The 20,300-nt window shown below is 35.8% G+C and overlaps 1 protein-coding gene across 3 annotated transcripts in view; it reads right to left on the bottom strand.

Annotated features, from left to right (window-relative positions):
- MTHFD2L (methylenetetrahydrofolate dehydrogenase (NADP+ dependent) 2 like) overlaps nucleotides 1-20,300 on the bottom strand; it is a 136,051-nt gene that overhangs the window by 52,781 nt on the left and 62,970 nt on the right. For 2 of the 3 annotated variants that reach the window (XM_060092721.1, XM_060092736.1), the window contains exon 6: nucleotides 19,826-19,918. In XM_060092721.1, the coding sequence (XP_059948704.1) occupies nucleotides 19,826-19,918 (93 nt within the window). Of the gene's footprint in view, nucleotides 1-13,237; nucleotides 13,315-19,825; nucleotides 19,919-20,300 lie in introns of those variants that run through there. The other variant, XM_060092729.1, reaches the window with a different exon arrangement.

The raw sequence follows: 20,300 nt of genomic DNA, 5'->3' as shown, positions 1-20,300 counted from the left end.
CTTGGTGTCAGTTTATTTATCTCTTGTAAAAATAAAATAGTGTGTGTGTGTGTGTGTGTGTGTGTGAAAACAAAAAAATAAAATAAAATGGTAAAAAAAATGCCCCATGATACTCAAATATAAGAAGGTAATAATTATTTAATTATTTAATTATTTAATACCTCTCTTTTCTTCTAAGAGTTATTGTTTCAGCTAATCCATTTAAGTGTTTAATGCATTTTAATTTAGTTTTTCTATATGATGTGAGGAAGGGATCCAATTTTAATTACTTGTATGTGGATATCTGCTTGTCCAAGTAAAATTTTTCAAAAACACTGTTCTTTCCCTATTGAATTATCTTAGTACATTTCTACAAAATCAATTGACTATAAATGTAAAGGCTCATTTCTAAACTCTCAATTCTATTCCACTGAGGGAAATACACACACACACACACACACACACACACACAAACACACACACACCTATCTTTATGCTTGTACCACATAAACTATAGTACTATGGATACCATAGTTTGGTAGTAAGTTTTGAAATCATGAGTTGTAAGTCCTCCAACTTTCTTTTTGTTCTAAGATAGTTTTGGCAATTCTGGGTTTGCTGCATTTCTGTATGAATTTTAAGATAAACTTGTCAAGGTCTACAAAAAAGGCAACTGCAATATTGATAAGAATTGCATTGAATCTGTATAACAATTTGGATAGTGTTTCCATCTTAACAATGTTAAGTCTTCTGATTTATGACTATAGGATATTTACCCATTTATGTTGGTCTTCTTTAATTTAATATAAGTTATATCGTTATTTTGTTAGATTTATTCATAAGCATTTTATTCTTTGTTGGTGTTACTGGAAATGAAATTGCTTTCTGATTTTATTTCAGATTGTCCATGCTAATGCATAGAAATAAAATTGGTAATGTGTATTGATTTTTGTATTCTGAAAAAAAAATAATAATATCCCATGATACTCAGATATAAGAAGGTATTAATTATTTAGTCACATAGAAAAAAACTTAATGTCCCTATACATGCTTTTTCAGAAATGTCAAGGGCTAGCTAGTGCTGGAGATGAATCAGATAAATTTGAAACTAAATAGGTTTTTCTAAGGTTTAAAATAATTAACCCGGGGCAAAAAATGACTGTGCGTCTATTCATTACAAAGCTTGCTTCAGTTAAAACCTGGATTTGTCTGTGACTGACTATAGTAGAATGAGGTATTAATGTCATCTGGATAGCTCTAGGGGCTTGAGGCAAGAGGAAAGACTTTCAGCAGCAAGGAACATTCAAGACAGAATGGCAAAGGTAGAAAAAAGGAACCCAAATGAAAGCAGGTACAGGTTTTCCTTTCCTACCTCTTTCCCTCATATTCTTGCCCCACTCCTTCCTCTTGGTGCTAATTGAAAACTAGATGACTTCTTTCTACTTTTTTCTACTAAATTAATTTAAAAGCCAAAATTACCCTCAATTTCAGCATCCCTAGGCCTTTATGTTTCCCATCTGTTTTTATAAGCTTCACTGAGATATAATTTATATCCCATATAATTTAATTATCCATTTAATTCACATATCTTTTCATTTCTTCTTTTCTCCCAAGAAGAGTCATTTAATTAGCACGCTTGGTACTTTGCAGGAGACAAGCCATTTCAGCTTAGTACACCACTCCCACGCTCTTCTACCTTAAAAGATTAACAGTCCCAGAAGAAAACATGGACCACAGGCAGAATCTTGCCACAGACTGGGAATGGATCATCTTAATATTTTTTATTTCGTTTTATAATTGTGAAATCAGTACATCTTGAAGAATTTACTTGGAGAAATCAGAGAAAGATAAAGAATCAATATTTATCTATCACCTATTAGCCATTAGCCTGAGGTAACAACTCTCCTCAAGTTCTATTTTTTCATCTTTATTTTCTGTTGTCAATGTGTGTGTGTGTGTGTGTGTGTGTGTGTGTGGTTTCATTTAGATTTCTAGCATGTCTATAACCTAATATAATTATTTTTCAAAATATAATTGGTCGTAAGAATTCTTTCTTATAGCTACACCATCATTCATGAAATATTCCCATGTTGTTGGATGTTTAGGCTGTTTACAACTTTTTGCTATGATAAATAAATCTGTGATGGATATTTCTGAATATTTCTCTGAAAGCCTCCTTGTTTTGCTCTTTAGGATAAACTCCTGGATGTAGTATTTTGACACCTAAGATAATGTCTGTTCACAAGTGTATATCTGAAACAAATTTTGAAGTCTATTTATTTGTGTTTGACGAAATTTACTCAGGTTTACAATCTCATCTAATGCCCACAGTAAACTAATGCCATTTTCTAAGTTCTTTTCAAGCCATACAGAGCTTCCACTAAAAAGTCAGAAATTTTATCATAAAGTAGAGGAGGGGGAAACTCCTTCAAGTAGTTTTTTATCCCAAAAAAAAGTAAATTTGGGGTGACATCTTAATGACCTAAAAGAACTTATGTTACTCTTATGTACAAAGAGGAATTCTCACTCATTCTGACATGGTGTATCACATTATTTTTATGACTATCCTAAGTACCCTGTGAAAGATGTATGTTATGTGTCCTTTGTTTTGTGTGTGTGTGTGTGTGTGTGTGTGTGTGTTTTACAGAGACAAGGAATCTTCCTGCCTATCTTTAAAATAACTGTAAGTATGCATTATTAGACACATACAACAGAAACATGATGGAAATACAACTGCCCTTTTTTTGCAATGTAATATGTGATCCCTGATATTGATTTCTATCTTGATTGGGGCACATATTAGGAAGATACTAAGAGCAGATTGGCTGCAATCTGCACACTCAGAGAAGAACAATGACTTATTTAAATTTGTTCCAACCACATAAAGCCCAGACCCATGCATAGTTACTCATTAATGCTCAAGTTTTGTAACAAAGGTAAGTCATTCTAAAATAATCAATTATTAAGTAACCAAATCAGAAATAAATTAGGGAGGAAACGGAGGAAACGCACTTAGGTGAAAGATGGAGAGCCAGAGCCGGAAACATTTCTCTGAATATATACATGGGTGAGAAGAAAGGACTTTCACTGAAACCTGCCTGAGGAGATCTATGGCAACACAGTGATTCCTTCCTTCTCGTTGCCCTGCTTCAGAACCAAAGCCACACCTAAAGCAGGTAGCTAGGTGCACAGTCAGATTCTCCATAGCCTATTTCAAACACCACCTCTGTATAGATTATTACACAAGCGTTGATGTGTGATATTTCATCCCCGAATTTTTTTTTAAAAATAGCTTCCTGAATTTTAATTAGATGTGCGGTGTTATTGCAAAGCCACAACTAGTAATGACTGACTCTAGATCTAATGAAATCATTTCACTTTCTGCCAGTCATCACACATTTGCGAGAGACGTTCAGCAATACCACAAATCTGAATATACCGCAGGAATGATGACTCCACCAAAGAAGGGCTCATACTGCTACCCCCACGAGAAAGTAAAGCAATGGTATTTTCTCGTTCTTTCACTGAGGATAGTCATCACCTCTCAGCCGTTTCTCTTTCTTCTCCCTACCTTACCTTTGAATTCTGCACCTGTAAGCTCTGAGTCAATGGTGTCGATGCAATGCTATATTAAGCTTTCGGGAAGTGGAACAGCCCTAAACAAGGTGTTAAAGAGAATCTAAGTTTGAATGGATCCTGAAGAGATCATCTACCCCGATGAAGGTTTTTTTCAAGTTTTAGGAAAAAACCTTAAACCAAGATAAGAAACTGACTTCTAAAGAAGGAAGTTTATTCATTTAACAGTGAGTTTTCTAGTTTCCAATGTAAGGTTCTTCACGAGGTACAAGAAATACAACGATAGATAAGACATGGTCCTGGCCACTGGAGGTCACAATGCAGTAGGAGTAACATCAATACTATCCCCTAATGTGGTCACCTCAGTGCTGTCCCACTTGTAATCCGTACTGTTCTTTACTCATCACATATCTCATCTAGGTCCTCTGTATTGCCATTCTCCTTTTCCTCTGTCACTGTCTTGTTACACTTCAAAATTTGCGATGTGATGCCTGAAAGAAGACTTTTCTACTTTAAATAAAGGCACCCACTGTCACCCCATGTCAACATCATGTATTTAAATTTTACATAATATTAAGGCATATTTTATGCCTTACATGGGTCTTGTTAAACAGCTTTGTTACAGCTATAAACAATGACTTGATACAGCCTCATACAAAGTAAGGGCTACTAAAAAAATAATAAACTAGAAAGAGGTAAGCCCATTGAAGGCATGGTAAAAACAAAATGCCTTAAACCTCCTCTTCAGTGTAGTCCAGATAGCATTTATTGGAGTCACTTGTTGAAGTGAGTCATAATATTCAAGGGACATATTCAAAAGGGCACAGAAGCTGTAGAGCAGATTTTAAATCATCTACTGATAACCAGGGAAAATATCATGGCTTTAGGCACCACTCTTTATTCAATATGGATTAGATACCCTAGAACCTATTGGTTTTTAATGCAGAGAGAATAATTTGCTAACAGAGGGGTAGAGGGCTTTTAATCCCTACTAACATGTAGACTCTGAATATCATACCCATGTCTGCCTTGACCAGACCCTCCAGAGAGTTGAATAGACAGCATAGGGGTGTAATAATAAATAGAAAAAAAAATAGAATGGATGACCAGGAAAAAAATAGCCTAAATGGCCAGGAAAAACTATAGAGCATATCCAAAGTATGTAGAACTTTTGTTTCAGGTCTTAGTTTTTAAAAAAATAAGAATGAATTTAAGTCAATAGATGGTTCAAGCAAAAATTAAGCAGCCCAGCCTCAGAAATCAGATAATCAGACCATAAAGAACTGAAAAAATAATTTGTTATTGTTTTACAAAGCATTAAAATAATTAAATAATAAGCATGAGAAATACATGGTTACTGAAACCAGGCTCTCTGGTGAAAAAAATTATATGAAGATACAATAGTCTGTGAGAATTGAGGCTGGAAAAAGCAAGTCAACTGGGAAACCTAGCCAAGCCATATAATGGAAATCAAATGCATTGAAGGATAAAGGATGATCATGACAAGTCTACTAGGCACAAACAGAAAATACAATCTGTGAGAAACATTTATTAATGATGCTTAAGTTTATATGTGGAAAAATTCAACATTTATGAAGTTAAGACAATCATTCTATTTTTAGAGCATATTTTTGCCTCTACTATATGGTGTATTTTGTTTTCCCAAAGATGTTTTCTCATGTTACTCAAAAAGTACTTTCAAAGATGACAAAGAGTGGAGTTACAAGGGAACAACAAGTATGAAACAGGAAAGCTTCAGAACAAAAAACCACAATATTTTTCCTACACAATTATTCAAAGTGAATGCTGCAGCAAGAATAGGTCATCCTTCATTAGCACTGGTTATACAGAGGCAAAAGGGAAACATATGGAACTTATACCAACCAATAAGCGTCAGACATGACAGGACAGCTCAATCCACACAGCTTCGTTCTTAAAAAAGCTATTTAACAACACTCATGTAAGGCATAAAATATACCTTAATATTATGTAAAATTTAAATACATCATGCTTACATGGGACAATATTGGGTATCTTCATTTAAAGTAGAAAAGTCCTCTCAAGCACCACATTGTGAATTTTGAAGTGTAACAAAATAATAAAAGAGGAGGCGAATGGCATTGATTGTATAAACAATTGTTTTGTATAAACAAACTCACTCTCATGGTTTTATCCATGCCTCAGTGTCGGGTACCATTGATGCTAATGACTTCCAAACCTATCACTCCAGATTAGAGCTTTCTCCCTCACCCCAAATCCACATATCTCAATCCTCTACTGGACTTCTCCACCTGAATATACCATGAGTGTTTCAAATTTAACAAGTTCAAATGGGATTCATCATCACCTCCCACCCTCTCATCTTCTTCCCCCACCCCCAAACCTTGCTTCCTTTCTGTATGCTCTTCCTTGTTACTGGTATAACACCATCTGCCCAGGATCCAAAGCCAGAAACTCTTTCTAGTCTACTTTCTGTTTCTCTGTTTGATTTTCAACTATTCCTGTATTAGTTTAGAACCATATCAATGCTACTTCCAATCTCATCCTTGTCCAGGGGCTACCAGAGTAACCATTCTAAAACTTAAATATTATCATGTTATTCCAACGCTTACAACTATTTAAAGGTTACCCATAACCTACAGGATAAAATTCAAATATTTTCATTTATTTTGCTGTCTGGTCCTTCCCAGATGCTCAATCTCATTTTTCACCACTCGCAGACAGGCATCTATCATTTTGAAATAGTTAAAATTTTTTTGATATATGCATAGTGTTTTCTAGCTTTAATCTACCAAAAGTCCTCTTCCCTTTCATTTTTCCCAGGGAGTTTCTGCTCATTCTGTGGGATGGGACCCACTCAACCATTTCATCTTCAGAGTCAGTGAAACACAGCTGTCCCTCCTCCTCAGTGGCTCTTTCTCTCTGTCTCTGTGTGTCTCTGTCTCTCTTGGACTCTGTCCCTCTCTCTCTTCTCTCTGTATTGTCTCTCTTTCTCTCTGTTTCTCTCTTCCTAGATGATAGCCAGACATATACACATCTACACACATATAGCTCTAATACTATGTCAGTGAACTGTATTACCCTAATTTGTTTGTACTTCTTTCTCCTCTGCTAGACTCTGAATTTCCCAAGAGCTGAAACTATAATTAATGTATCTTTGTTTTCCAGAACCTGATGTAGGCCCTAATATATGTAGTGGCAAAATTAGTATCTGTTTAAAAAATGAATGAACACAAGGAAATGTGTACAGACTTCTACACTACAGCACTGTTTATAATAGCAATAAATTGGAAATAACATTCATATCCATTAACAGAAAATGGATACTTAGTCAACTGAGTACTATACAACTAGTGCTACATGTATTTACATGAGCAAATCTCCCAAACGTAATGCTAATCAGAACAAGTTGCAGAAATGTACAGCATGTAGAATTGAAAACATACATAATATTCAGATCTAACAAATCTGGTTGATGGTTGTATAGGTGTTAACATTATTTTCTTGCTATTTTTAAATATTTCACAATATAAATTTCTTAAAGACTTGGCCATAAAAACATAACAGAGTAATAATAACAATGGCCAGAGACATTTCTTGAAAGGGCCTTTCCCCTTTGTGATATACATAGATGTAACCAAGTAAAATTAAGTATAAACAACATATCATTTAACAATATAAAACACAGTTCAAAGGAAATCTGTATTTCTTCATAATAAAGAAAGGTCTTTGATTTAATTGCTCTTTACCAAAGAAGTTCTTTCGGATACTGCTATGGACACTTGCTTTATTCATGAAAATTAGGAAGTATATATATGTGTAAGAAAAGAATCTCCAAAGAAAAAAAATCAGTCTCTGCTTATCATGTACTGATACCATCAAATGAAAACACTTGGAGATGAAAGATTGCATAAGTCCATGCAGTTATAACAAGCTGAAATATATATATATATATATATATATATATATATATATATATATATATATATGGGTCTCAAGTAAATGAAGAAAAAGAAATTAAACCTTGGGATGCTTCCAGATGCTCATTCTGGGGGGAATGTTTTTGCTTAGGATAACATGGGTCAAGGAAAAATATAAGAGTAAAAGTTTATATACACCTTTCACAGCATATATATCAAGGTACCAGCAACTTAAATAAGCCCTTTAGTGCTAGATGATAAATTTGTGTATATTTTCATTTAAAGCATACTGTAGTATTAGTCATAGAGTCATAACATGACAAACTGAAGGGAAGAGAAACTACATTCATTTAGTACCAATCATGTGCTAGGCACTTAATTCTTATAGCAGACTGTACCACTAGTATTATTACCTCCATTTTATAATAGTTGAGAATGAAGTCCAGAGAGTTAAATCTGATTTTTAAGGTTAAAATTGAAATTGAACCCAGATCCTCCTTACTTTAAAGGCAAGCTTCTTCTACTACAATACCCTGCCTCATATTCTAGTCCCTTTCTCTTTACCCCACAGAATACCATCTTCCTGTATGTGTACCCTTAAAGCCTCATAGTGTACCTATTTGTAATAATAACAGGCTTAGAGAATGGGTTACAAATGATACTCATATATCAACTTTGTATATGTTAAAGCTGTTTAATTACACACATGTAAGACATGAAATATTATATGCACATATATGAATACTATATACACATATACAGCTTCTGTTATACACAAAGGTTTTAATGTTAATTTTGGTTTTGAGAATACAAGTAACCATTCATAAGCAAAGAAAAAACTTAACACCAATATAATAAATATTAAAGGTCCCTTTTGAAATAATCTTAGGTATTTACAAAGATGATCACAGTTGTTTACTGCAATATTCATAATAGTAAAAAACTGGGAACAATCTAAAAGTCCAACAATCAAGAGCTGAATATATAAATTACAGTATGCCCATCATATAGAATACTATGGAGTCATTAGAAATCATGTTTTGGGGACTTCCCTGGTGATGCAGTGGTTAAGAATCTGCCTGCCAGTGCAGGGGACACGGGTTTGAGCCCTCATCCAGGGAGATCCCACATGCCGCGGAGCAGCTAAGCCCGTGTGCCACAACTACCGAGCCTGCGCTCTAGAGCCCGTGCGCCACAACTACTGAGCCTGTGCTCTAGAGCCTGTGAGCCACAACTACTGAGCCCGTGCACCTAGAGCCCATGCTCCGCAACAAAACAAGCCACCACAATGAAGAGTAGCCTGTGCTCGCCGCAACTAGAGAAAACCCGTTCGCAGCAACGAAGACCCAACGCAGCCAAAAAGAAAGAAAGAAATCATGTTTTAGAATAATGCATTTTATGAGAAAACACAGTGTGGAGCCCTAAAATACAAATGTACACACCAGGTGAAAGAACTATTGTAAATATTTAGATTTCTATACGAATACAAAATAGCGGAAGGCCAAACAGCAAATTGTTAGCTGTGGTGGGCTTTGGCTGGGATTATGGGTCTTTCCCCTCTTACTGTCCATGCTTCCTAGGTTTTTACCTTACGGATATGTTACTGACATCAAGGAAAAAAATCAAGAAGCAAGCCGCCCTCTTATACATTGATGAAGCTTACTTATTTTAGACCAGGGAGGCTTGGCCTATGTGGTATCTCATTTGGGGATGGATTGTGGGGACTGGAGTGGGGACGGGGAGGAGGCAGAAGGAGAGAGAGGGAGACTGGGAGGGTGGGTAAAGGCCTGAGATAAATCCCTTAGCCGAAGTGCCTCCACCTTCCCCAGCTCCTTGCAAAGTCAGACTGCCAAAAGACAGAGAGGCAACAAGGGACTCATCCAGGGACAACAGAGTACACAGCTATGAGCAAAGGCTCATGGCATCATGAGAAGCCACAAATCTTAAGTGAAAATAAAGCTTTTATGCAGTTGGTCTCATGCATAAGTCACACCTTAGATTAATTTATTTACATTTATGATGACTAGTAAACATTGATACTATGTTAGTATCAAAAGTAACCGAAAAGTATATGGATTTAGTTATATAAAAGTTGTAGCTTAATAATCAACTGATTTATTATTTCTAAATTATTGTTCAGATATATATATGTAATGGTCTGAGAAGGACTAGCATATAAAAATTAGCATATAACATTTATTATTTGTAATTTGCAAGTCACTGTGCTATGTTCTTTACACAGACTGGCTGGCTTAACAACACTATTGTTAGAGGTTATCATATTTTTCACACTGAAGAGATTGAGGCTCAGAGAGATGGGATAACTTGACAAGGTTATACGATTAGCAAGTGGCAAAATTGGGAGTTAAATTCTGGAATTCTTACTCTAGCAAGGCCTGTGTTTTCACACTACTCTATACCATTGAAAATAATTGACAAAACTAAGATAAATGACAAATTTGGGAAGGCAGGAAGGAATTCTAAATGGAGAAGCAGAGGCTAAAGGTGATAAGATGGAGAATGGGAAATAGGATATGGGAGGAAAAATAGCTTTAGTGAGACCATGAAGTGTGCTGGCATCCACTCAGGAAGCACCCAGGGCTGTAAGTGAGCAAGTTCCACTCCCGAGTTGCATGAGCTGCCTATGGTGGAGTTGAGTATTTCCACGCCCCACCCCTTGGAACTTCTCAGTGTCCCGGCATCCTGAAAATTACTAACCTGGCTCCAAGAGGAGGAAATTTAACAGAGGGAAAACTCCGAGTAGGATGATGTGTAAGGGGAGTGTGTCTAAAACGTGATAATATGATGGGAGAAGCAGTGAAAAGAAGTTGGTTGGTCACCTTGCATTTTATGAGGAGTAAGTATGAATATTCCAAATTACTGAATTACCCATTTATCCTGTTTTATATTACAATGTCTATCATTAAAAGTGTTGCAATAGAGACGCCTCAGTTACGATTGTGAAGGTTCATTCATCATGCTGGTGGGGAGAGCTTAGTAGACAAAACATCAGCTATCACTAACTATGACATTCTGCATTCAGAAGTTAATATGCTAGTGGCATTGACTCAGCAGCTTATCTTCTGAATGAAGCCAATTCCACAGAGTTTACTCAGATGGGTGGAGGGTCCTTTGGACAATGTCTGGGAAAAAAGTGCCTATCCTGCCTGGATAATCAAGATTCCTAGAAGTTTTACAAACTGAAGATTTCCCCCAGTTTCCTGGAAGCATGAGATATAGGCCAACCAAAGGTCTTCTACCACACTCTCAGAATTAGTGTCTTATTCTGGCTAGTTTCCCCTGCTTTATCAGTAGCCTTACACAAAGCCAATTTAGCCTTCCCCTAAACTACTTCCATTCAACTGTTTAATACTCTTACTATATTTTATTTTATTTATTTAATTTTTATTTTATATTGGAGTATAGTTGATTTACAATGTTGTGTTAGTTCCAGGTGTACAGCAAAGTGATTCAGTTATACATATATATATATATTCTTTTTCAGATTCTTTTCCCATATAGGTTATTACAGAGTATTAAGTAGAGTTCTCTGTGCTATACAGTAGGTCCTTGTTGATTACCTATTTTATATATAGTAGTGTGTATATGTTAATTCCAACCTCGTAATTTATCCCTCCCCACACCTTTCCCCTTTCTTACTATATTTTAGATGTCTATAATAGTCTCTTTACTTTCTTCATCCTGCTCATAATTTCTTAATCCTAATCTTTCAAATCAAATCAGTCCATTCATCCACTTAACGATAAGAACTATTCTTTTATAAATAAATCTTTCACTTTTATGGCTTTATCAATTTACTTTACAATGACAAAGTAGGTATGTTTAGTAGTCATAAAAATAACGCTATCACTAAGTGAATCAACCAATATCTCAGACGAATGATTCCATCTTCATAAAATTATTCTTAAAAATTTATCATCTAAGTTTATATCAATTTGAAGAAATCCTTGCTCCAGTTGTAATCTCAAAATGAATACAGCACACATTTATTGAGTACCCACTGTGTGTCAGATATTGTTCTAAGCACTTGGCTTAGAAAAAAAGCTAAAACAAAACAAACAGTCCTGTTCCTGCTATAATCTACTGAAGGTGACCAACAACTATAAACGGGTGTTAAGTGCTATAACCATGATACAGGAAAATGTCCTAGAAACAGATTCATGCTCTCTGTGAACTCAGAGGTAGCTATAAGCAGAGACTTGAAGCTCCTTATTTCTAAATACAGTTTGACAATCTGATTTTCAGATTCAAGCTTCTAAATTAGCCCAATTTTTGATTTTTGAAAGTAGATGCTTAAAAAGTAAGTGATACATAGTTAGATCTATAAGCATAGGACTATGGGAATTTGAGAAACTGAAGGGGTGAGATTAATATTAATATAAGTTAATTTTATTAATGCCCCAGGACCTTCACACAATGATTTCCTCTTTTACATTTTTCTTCTTCAAGCCCATTCTGAGATTTCATCATTACATTCTGTACTGTCATCTATCAGACATCATTAATCTTTCTGATACATCACACACTGCTCCTCCTCTACTCTTCCCGACTTCTAGATGGGACTGCTTCCATATATGATGACACCCTAGTTATGACAATGATCCTGCCCTCCCTGTTCCAGCTACCTCTGCCATTAGATCGCTATCTCCTTCTTTAATACCCACTGCTAATCGTATTTGTTATTTCCCACACATAATGCACGATGTGATCATTTTAGTAATATTTCATTCCTATGGTCCGGTTATATAGAATTTCTTTTTTACATTAACTCCTGCTTTCTATATAATTTCACTGTAATTTACCTTTATGTATTTTACCCTTAAACTCTCCAGATGATTATTAAGGAAGTGGAAATGTAGCAATCTTTAGTTATTTTTTATAAATTCTCAATTTTCTACCCTGAAATTTCCCATTATCCAAATATGTATTTCTTCAGCATGACTGCAGGGCTTTGTGCAGGGCTGTCTTCCAGCATTCAGAATACCTTTGTATCTAGTTAGAGGCTTTAGAGATAGAATACAAGATGGGAGCAAGACCTGTTTGCACTGCTTTTGTTCAAAATGTCTTCCAGGTCAGGATTAGGATGGTGTGCAGCCAACTGGCTGTCTGAAGTAGTTACACACCTGACTGGCGCACTCTGGTGGTAAGAGGATACTCTGAGCAGGATGGCTGCTGTACAAAGCCTCCATGCTGTCTCTATCCCTAGGGGCCTGAGTACCTCCTGACTCATTTTCTCTTCATTTTATATAGCCTTGGTCCTTCCTTTCCCTTCTCTTCCTTAATTTTCCTTTTTCTTTTCCCTGTCTTATTTTTAACACCTTGTACTCAGTGCTGATTTAGGCCTTTACAAAGGAGCATACAATGAGTCTATAGGAGGAACTCAAGGATGATGATAGCATTCGCATGCATATTTGGGACCTAAGGTTTGATTTAGTCACAAAAATATGTCATTGGTTCTTGAAAGAGGATTTTAATCACCCATTTGTCATTTCTTGTCAAAGGAAATATGATCAGCATGAATGTACACTGAGGGATTTTTCCCCACTAAAAGAAATATTCATTCAATGTTATAATTGGTAAATGGGAACTAAGGTCAATTGTGAAATAGTCCTTACAAGTTGGTAACACTGAAGGCAAGTAGCACCTTTTAAAGACAGTGTAAATTTCATTCTGTCTAAAGATAGAAATGAAAAAGGACGACCAATCAAATTTCTCTCTACTCACCAAATCCTGAGACTGGTGTGTGAATCCAAGTGTTTCTAAAAAGAAGTCAGCAGAGGGTAGACAGCAGAAGCAAGAAGAACTACAATCCTGCAGCCTGTGGAACAAAAACCACATTCACAGAAACATAGACAAGATGAAAAGGCAGAGGGCTACGTATCAGATGAAAGAACAAGACAGAACCCCAGAAAAACAACTAAATGAAAAGGACATAGGCAATCTTCCAGAAAAAGAATTCAGAATAATGATAGTGAAGATGAACCAGCACGTCAGAAAATGAATGGAGGCAAAGATCGAGAAGATGCAAGAAATGTTTAACAAAGATCTAGAAGAATTAAAGAACAAACAGAGATGAACAATACAATAACTGAAATGAAAAATACACTACAAGGAAGCAATAGCAGAATAACTGAGGCAGAAGAACGGATAAGTGACCTGGAAGACAGAATGGCGGAATTCACTGCTGTGGAAGAGAATAAAGAAAAAGCAATGAAAAGAAATGAGACAGCCTAAGAGACCTCTGGAACAACATTAAACGCAATCACATTTGCATTACAGGGGATCCAGAAGGAGAAGAGAGAGAGAAAGGACCCAAGAAAATATTTGAAGAGATTATAGTCAAAAACTTCCCTAACATGGGAAAGGAAAGAGCCACCCAAGTCCAGGAAGCGCATAGAGTCCCATACAGGATAAACCCAAGGAGAAACATGCTGAGACACACAGTAATCAAATTGGCAAAAATTAAAGACAAAGAAAAATTATTAAAGGAAGCAAGGGAAAAATGAAAAATAACATACAAGGGAACTCCCATAAGGTTAACAGCTGATTTCTCAGCAGAAACTCTACAAGCCAGAAGGGAGTGGCATGATATATGTAAAGTGATGAAAGGGAAGAAACTACAACCAAGATTACTCTACCCTGCAAGGATCTCATTCACATTTCATGGAGAAATCAAAAGCTTTAGAGAGAAGCAAAAGCTAAGAGAATTCAGGACCACCAAACCAGCTCTAAAACAAATGTTAAAGGAACTTCTCTAAGTGGGAAACACAAGACAAGAAAAGGACCTACAAAAACAAACCCAAAACAATTAAGAAAAATGTCATAGAAACATACATATTGATAATTATGTTAAATGTGAATGGATTAAATGTTGCAACCAAAAGACACAAGCTTGCTGAATGGATACAAAAACAAGACCCATATATATGCTATCTACAAGAGACCCACTCCAGACCTAGGGACACATATAGACTGAAAGTGAGGGGATGGAAAAAGATATTCGCTGCAAAAGGAAATCAAAATAAAGTTGGAGTAGCAATACTCATATCAGATAAAATAGACTTTCAAATAAAGAACGTTACAAGAGACAAGGAAGGACACTACATAATGATCAAGGGATCAATCCAAGAAGAAGACATAACAATTATAAATATATATGCACCCAACATAGGAGCACCTCAATACAAAAGGCAACTGCTAACAGCTCTAAAAGAGGAAATCAACAGTAACACAATAATAGTGGGGGACTTTAACACCTCACTTACACCAATGGACAGATCATCCAAACAGAAAATTAATAAGGAAACACAAGCTTTAAATGACACAATAGACCAGATAGATTTAATTGATATTTATAGGACATTCCATCCAAAACAGCAGATTACACTTTCTCTCAAGTGCACACAGAACATTCTCCAGGATAGATCACATCTTGGGTCACAAATCAAGCCTCAGTAAATTTAAGAAAATTGAAATCATATTGATTGAAATCAAGCATCTTTTCTGACCACTACGCTATGAGATCAGAAATCAATTACAGGGAAAAAAACATAAAAAACACAAACACATGGAGGCTAAACAATACATTACTAAGTAACCAAGAGATCACTAAAGAAATCAAAGAGGAAATCAAAAAATACCTAGAGACAAATGACAATGAAAACACAATGATCCAAAACCTATGGGATGCATCAAAAGCAGTTCTAAGAGGGAAGTTTATAGCTATACAAGCCTACCTCAAGAAACAAGAAAAATCTCAAATAAATAATCTTACGTTACACCTAAAGGATCTAGAGAAAGAAGAACAAACAAAACCCAAAGTTAGCAGAAGGAAAGAAATCATAAAGATCAGAGGAGAAATAAATGAACTACAAACCAAGAAAACAATAGCAAAGATGAATAAAACTAAAAGCTGGTTCTTTGAGAAGATAAACAAAATTGATAAACCATTAGACAGACTCATCAAGAAAAAGAGGGAGAGCTTCCCTGGTGATGCAGTGGTTGAAAGTCTGCCTGCCGATGCAGGGGAAACAGGTTCATGCCCTGGTCCAGGAAGATCCCATATGCCATGGAGCGGCTAGACCCATGAGCCATGGCCGCTGAGCCTGTGCATCCAGAGCCTGTGATCTGCAACGGGAGAGGCCACAACAGTGAGAGGCCCACGTACCACAAAAAAAAAAAAAAAAAAAAAAAAGAAAAGAAAAAAGAAAAAGAAAAAGAGGGAGAGGACTCAAATCAATAAAATTAGAAATAAAAAAGGAAAAGTTACAACAGACACCACAGAAATACAAAGCATCCTAAGAGACTACTACAAGCACTCTATAGAAATAAAATGGACAACCTGGAAGAAATGTACAAATTCTTAGAATGGTATAACCTTCCAAGACTGAACCAGGAAAAATAGAAAACATGAACAGAGCAATCACAAGTAATGAAATAGAAACTGTGATTAAAAATCTTCCAACAAACAAAAGTCCAGGACCAGATGGCTACACAGGTGAGTTCTATCAGAAATGTAGAGAAGAGATAACACCCATCCTTCTCAAACTCTTCCAAAAAATTGCAGACGAAGGAACACTCCCAAACTCATTCTAGGAGGTCACCATCACCCTGATACCAAAACCAGACAAAGATACTACAAAAAAAGAGAAAATTACAGACCAAAATAACTGATGAATATAGATGCAAAAATCCTCAACAAAATACTAGCAAACAGAATCCAACAACACATTAAAAGGATCATACACCATGATCAACATCCCAGGGATGCAAGGATTCTTCAATATACGCAAATCAATCAATGTGACACACCATATTGACAAATTGAAGAATACAAACCACATGATCATCTCAAAAGACGCAGAGAAAGCTTTGGACAAAATTCAACACCCATTTATGATAAAAACCCACCAGAAAGTGGGTATAGAGGGAACCTACCTCAACACAATAAAGGCCATATATGACAAGCCCACAGCAAACATCATTCTCAATGGTGAAAAACTGAAAGCATTTCCTCTAAGATCAGGAACAAGACAATGATGTCCACTCTCATCACTTTTATTCAACATAGTTTTGGAAGTCCTAGCCACAGCAATCAGAGAAGAAAAAGAAATAAAAGGAATACAAATAGGAAAAGAAGAATTAAAACTGTCACTGTTTGCAGATGACATGATACTATACATAGAGAATCCTAAAAATACCACCAGAAAACTACTAGAGCTAATCAATGAATTTGGCAAAGTTGCAGGATACAAAATTAATGCACAGAAATCTCTTGCATTCCTATACACTAATGATGAAAAATCTGAAACAGAAATTGAGGAAACACTCCCATTTACCACTGCAACAAAAAGAATAAAATACCTAGGAATAAACCTACCTAGGGAGACAAGAGACCTGTATGCAGAAAACTATGACACTGATGAAAGAAATTAAAGATGATACAAACAGATGAAGAGATATACCATGTTCTTGGATTGGAAGAATCAATATTGTGAAAATGACTATACTACCCAAAGCAATCTACAGATTCAATGCAATCCCTATCAAATTACCAATGGCATTTTTTATGGAACGAGAACAAAAAATCTTAAAATTTGTATGGAGACACAAAAGACCCCGAATATCCAAAGCAGTCTTGAGGGAAAAAAACGGAGCTGGAGGAATCAGACTCCCTGACTTCATACTATACTACAAAGCTACAGTAATCAAGACAATATGGTACTGGCACAAAAACACAAACTTAGACCAATGGAACAAGATAGAAAGCCCAGAGATAAACCCACGGACCTAAGGTCAACTAATCTATGATAGAGGAGGCAAGGATATACAGTGGAGAAAAGATAGTCTCTTTAATAAGTGGTGCTGAGAAAACTGGATGGCTACATGTAAAAGAATTAAATTAGAACACCTCCTAACACCATACACAAAAATAAACTAAAAATGGATTAGAGACCTAAATATATGACCAGACATTATAAAACTCTTAGAGGAAAACATAGGAAGAACACTCTTTGACATAAATCACAGCAAGATATTTTTTGATCCACCTCCTAGAGTAATGGAAATAAAAACAAAAATAAACAAATGGGACATAATGAAACTTCAAAGCTTTTGCACAGCAAAGGAAACCATAAACAAGATGAAAAGACAACCCTCAGAATGGGAGAAAATATTTGCAAACGAATCAACGGACAAAGGATTAATGTCCAAAATATATAAACAGCTCATGCAGCTCAATATTAAAGAAACAAGCAACCCAATCCAAAAATGGGCAGAAGATTTAAATAGACATTTCTCCAAAGAAGACATATAGATGGCCAAGAAGTACATGAAAAGCTGCTCAACATCACTAATTATTAGAGAAATGCAAATCAAAACTACAATGAGGTATCACCTCACACCAGTTTGAATGGGCATCATCAGAAAGTCTACAAACAACAAATGCTGGGGAGGGTGTGGAGAAAAGGGAACCCTCTTGCACTGGTGGTGGGAATGTAAATTGTTATAGCCACTATGGAGAACAGTATGGAGGTTCCTTAAATAACTAAAAATAGAACTTCTGTATGACCCAGCAATCCCACTACTGGGCATATACCCAGAGAAAACCATAATTCAAAGAGACACATGCAACCCAATGTTCACTGCAGCACTATTTACAATAGCCAGGTCATGGAAGCAACCTAAATGCCCATCAAGAGACGAATGGATAAAGAAGATGTGGTATATATATACAATGGAATATTACTCTGCCCTAAAAAGGAAAGATGTCAGGTCATTTGTAGAGATATGGCTACATCTAGAGAGTGTCCTACAGAGTGAAGTAATTCAGAAAGGGAAAAACAAACATCGTATATTAACACATATATGTGGAACCTAGAAAATGGTACAGATGAACCAGTTTCCAGGGCAGAAATTGAGACACAGATGTAGAGAACAAACGTATGGACACCAACAAGGGAAAGCAGCGTGGTGGGGTGCAGGGGGTGTGATGAATTGGGTGATTGGGATTGACATGCATACACTGATTTGTGTAAAATGGATGACTAATAAGAAGATAAATAAATAAACATTAAAAAATAATAATAATAAATAAATAAATAAATAAAAAGAAGTCAACATAACATTGGGTTGGCCAAAAAGTTCATTAGGCTTTGCCGTAATGAACTTTTTGGCCAACCCAATATTTGTCTTCTGTGAATATATCAGCTGCTGCAGCAGTATTTTACTTAATGTTGACCTGTGGTCTGAAAAATTGTATTGGCTCTTTAAACATCTGATGTCTTACTTATGTCAACCCAGTTCAAAAATTTGCACTTGATATCATCTGAATATAATTTCTCAGAAAAATGGGAAATGTGCTTAGCTTTACCAGATTACTGGTGACTTCTTGAAAAGGGAATATTTCTATTTTTACTCTATGAAGAGGCAAATTACTCCACCTGGAATCATCACATATATATTCTGACTTTCAGAGAAGGGCCTATATTATAATAAAAAGTGAATTAAACTTGGTTGAAACTAATTTAAACTGTTATTATTCATCAAACTCAATTTCTTCTGGAACTTTTACCCTCCCTTCATAGTTTGTAAATACTCAGCACATCAAGTGTAAAGCCTAGAAATCACCAATAACATCTAATTGATAAACAAAATGAAAAATGCTCCCATTCAAGTCTTGGATAAAACAAGAAGAGTCACAATTATCTGCAATGTAGAAATGCTATGTGGCAAGAGTAAAGATAGAAATGAAGGGTAGAATTACTTTGTATGTTTGATTATAAAACAAATTAAGGAAAAACCTAGATCCATTAAGTAGAAGTGCAATAACTGTTCTCTCTGTTTCTACTCCTGTTCTTCTAGACTCTATTCCCCTTGACACAGTATGAATAATATTTTAAAAACATAAGCCAGATCATGTCAATCTCCTGCTCACAGCCACCTTTGGCTTATATGAAAGTCTTTACAGGGTCTACAAGGTCCTATGTGAGCTAGCCCTGGCTACTCTTTCAACAGCATTTCCTATCAGTCTCCCCATAACTTATTCATATTTAGAACCAATCATGTCTGTCAAAGTAACTGTCAAAGTACACATTTATTCTTGTGCTTAATCTGTCATTCCAAAGGCTGTTTTGTTTTTCCACAATGAAGTGATGAATGCTAACATAGGCATAATGGACCAATATAATGATTGCCAAGAGACAGAATGGAAGTCAGTCCTACATATACCTAAGTCTCCCAAGAAGCTGTTCTTATAGACATGTCAGCAATTAGGGCAGGAATTAGTCTGCTGATGACATTTCACCAAATAACAGCCACTAAAGACTTACCTGCAGCTACTACGATAACATCTGCCAGCAGAGTATGGATCTTCAGTTGTTCTTTGGGAGTATATCTGTGAGCTATTGTCACAGTTGCATCACCTGGAATGCAGAATAACTTCCATTAATGATTACTGAGTTTTTTTTTTTTTTAATTTGTGAATGTTCCAATTCTAGAGGAGTTCCAGTTACATCCTAAGAATAGGAAAATTGCTTTGAAATTATCAAATCACTTAGCAAGCAAAAGCTAGATAAGGAAATCTAGATGACTCAAAATATTGTACCCCTCAATTGAACAGTGGAAAATCAAATGAGATAAATGAAGGTATGTGCTGACCATCATAGGAGAGTTGTAAGCAGAGTCCTAGAAACCCAGGATTTGAAAGTTCTGTATTGACAGGTCAATACATAGATGCAGGGGATACTCACTGGCTTTATAATATGTAAATATTGAAAACAAAAAAATAAGTGCACTAAAAATGGC

This window comes from Mesoplodon densirostris, chromosome 1 (assembly GCF_025265405.1).
Source record: "Mesoplodon densirostris isolate mMesDen1 chromosome 1, mMesDen1 primary haplotype, whole genome shotgun sequence".
Lineage (NCBI taxonomy): Eukaryota > Metazoa > Chordata > Mammalia > Artiodactyla > Ziphiidae > Mesoplodon > Mesoplodon densirostris.
This window is presented reverse-complemented; position numbering and strand designations above follow the sequence as displayed.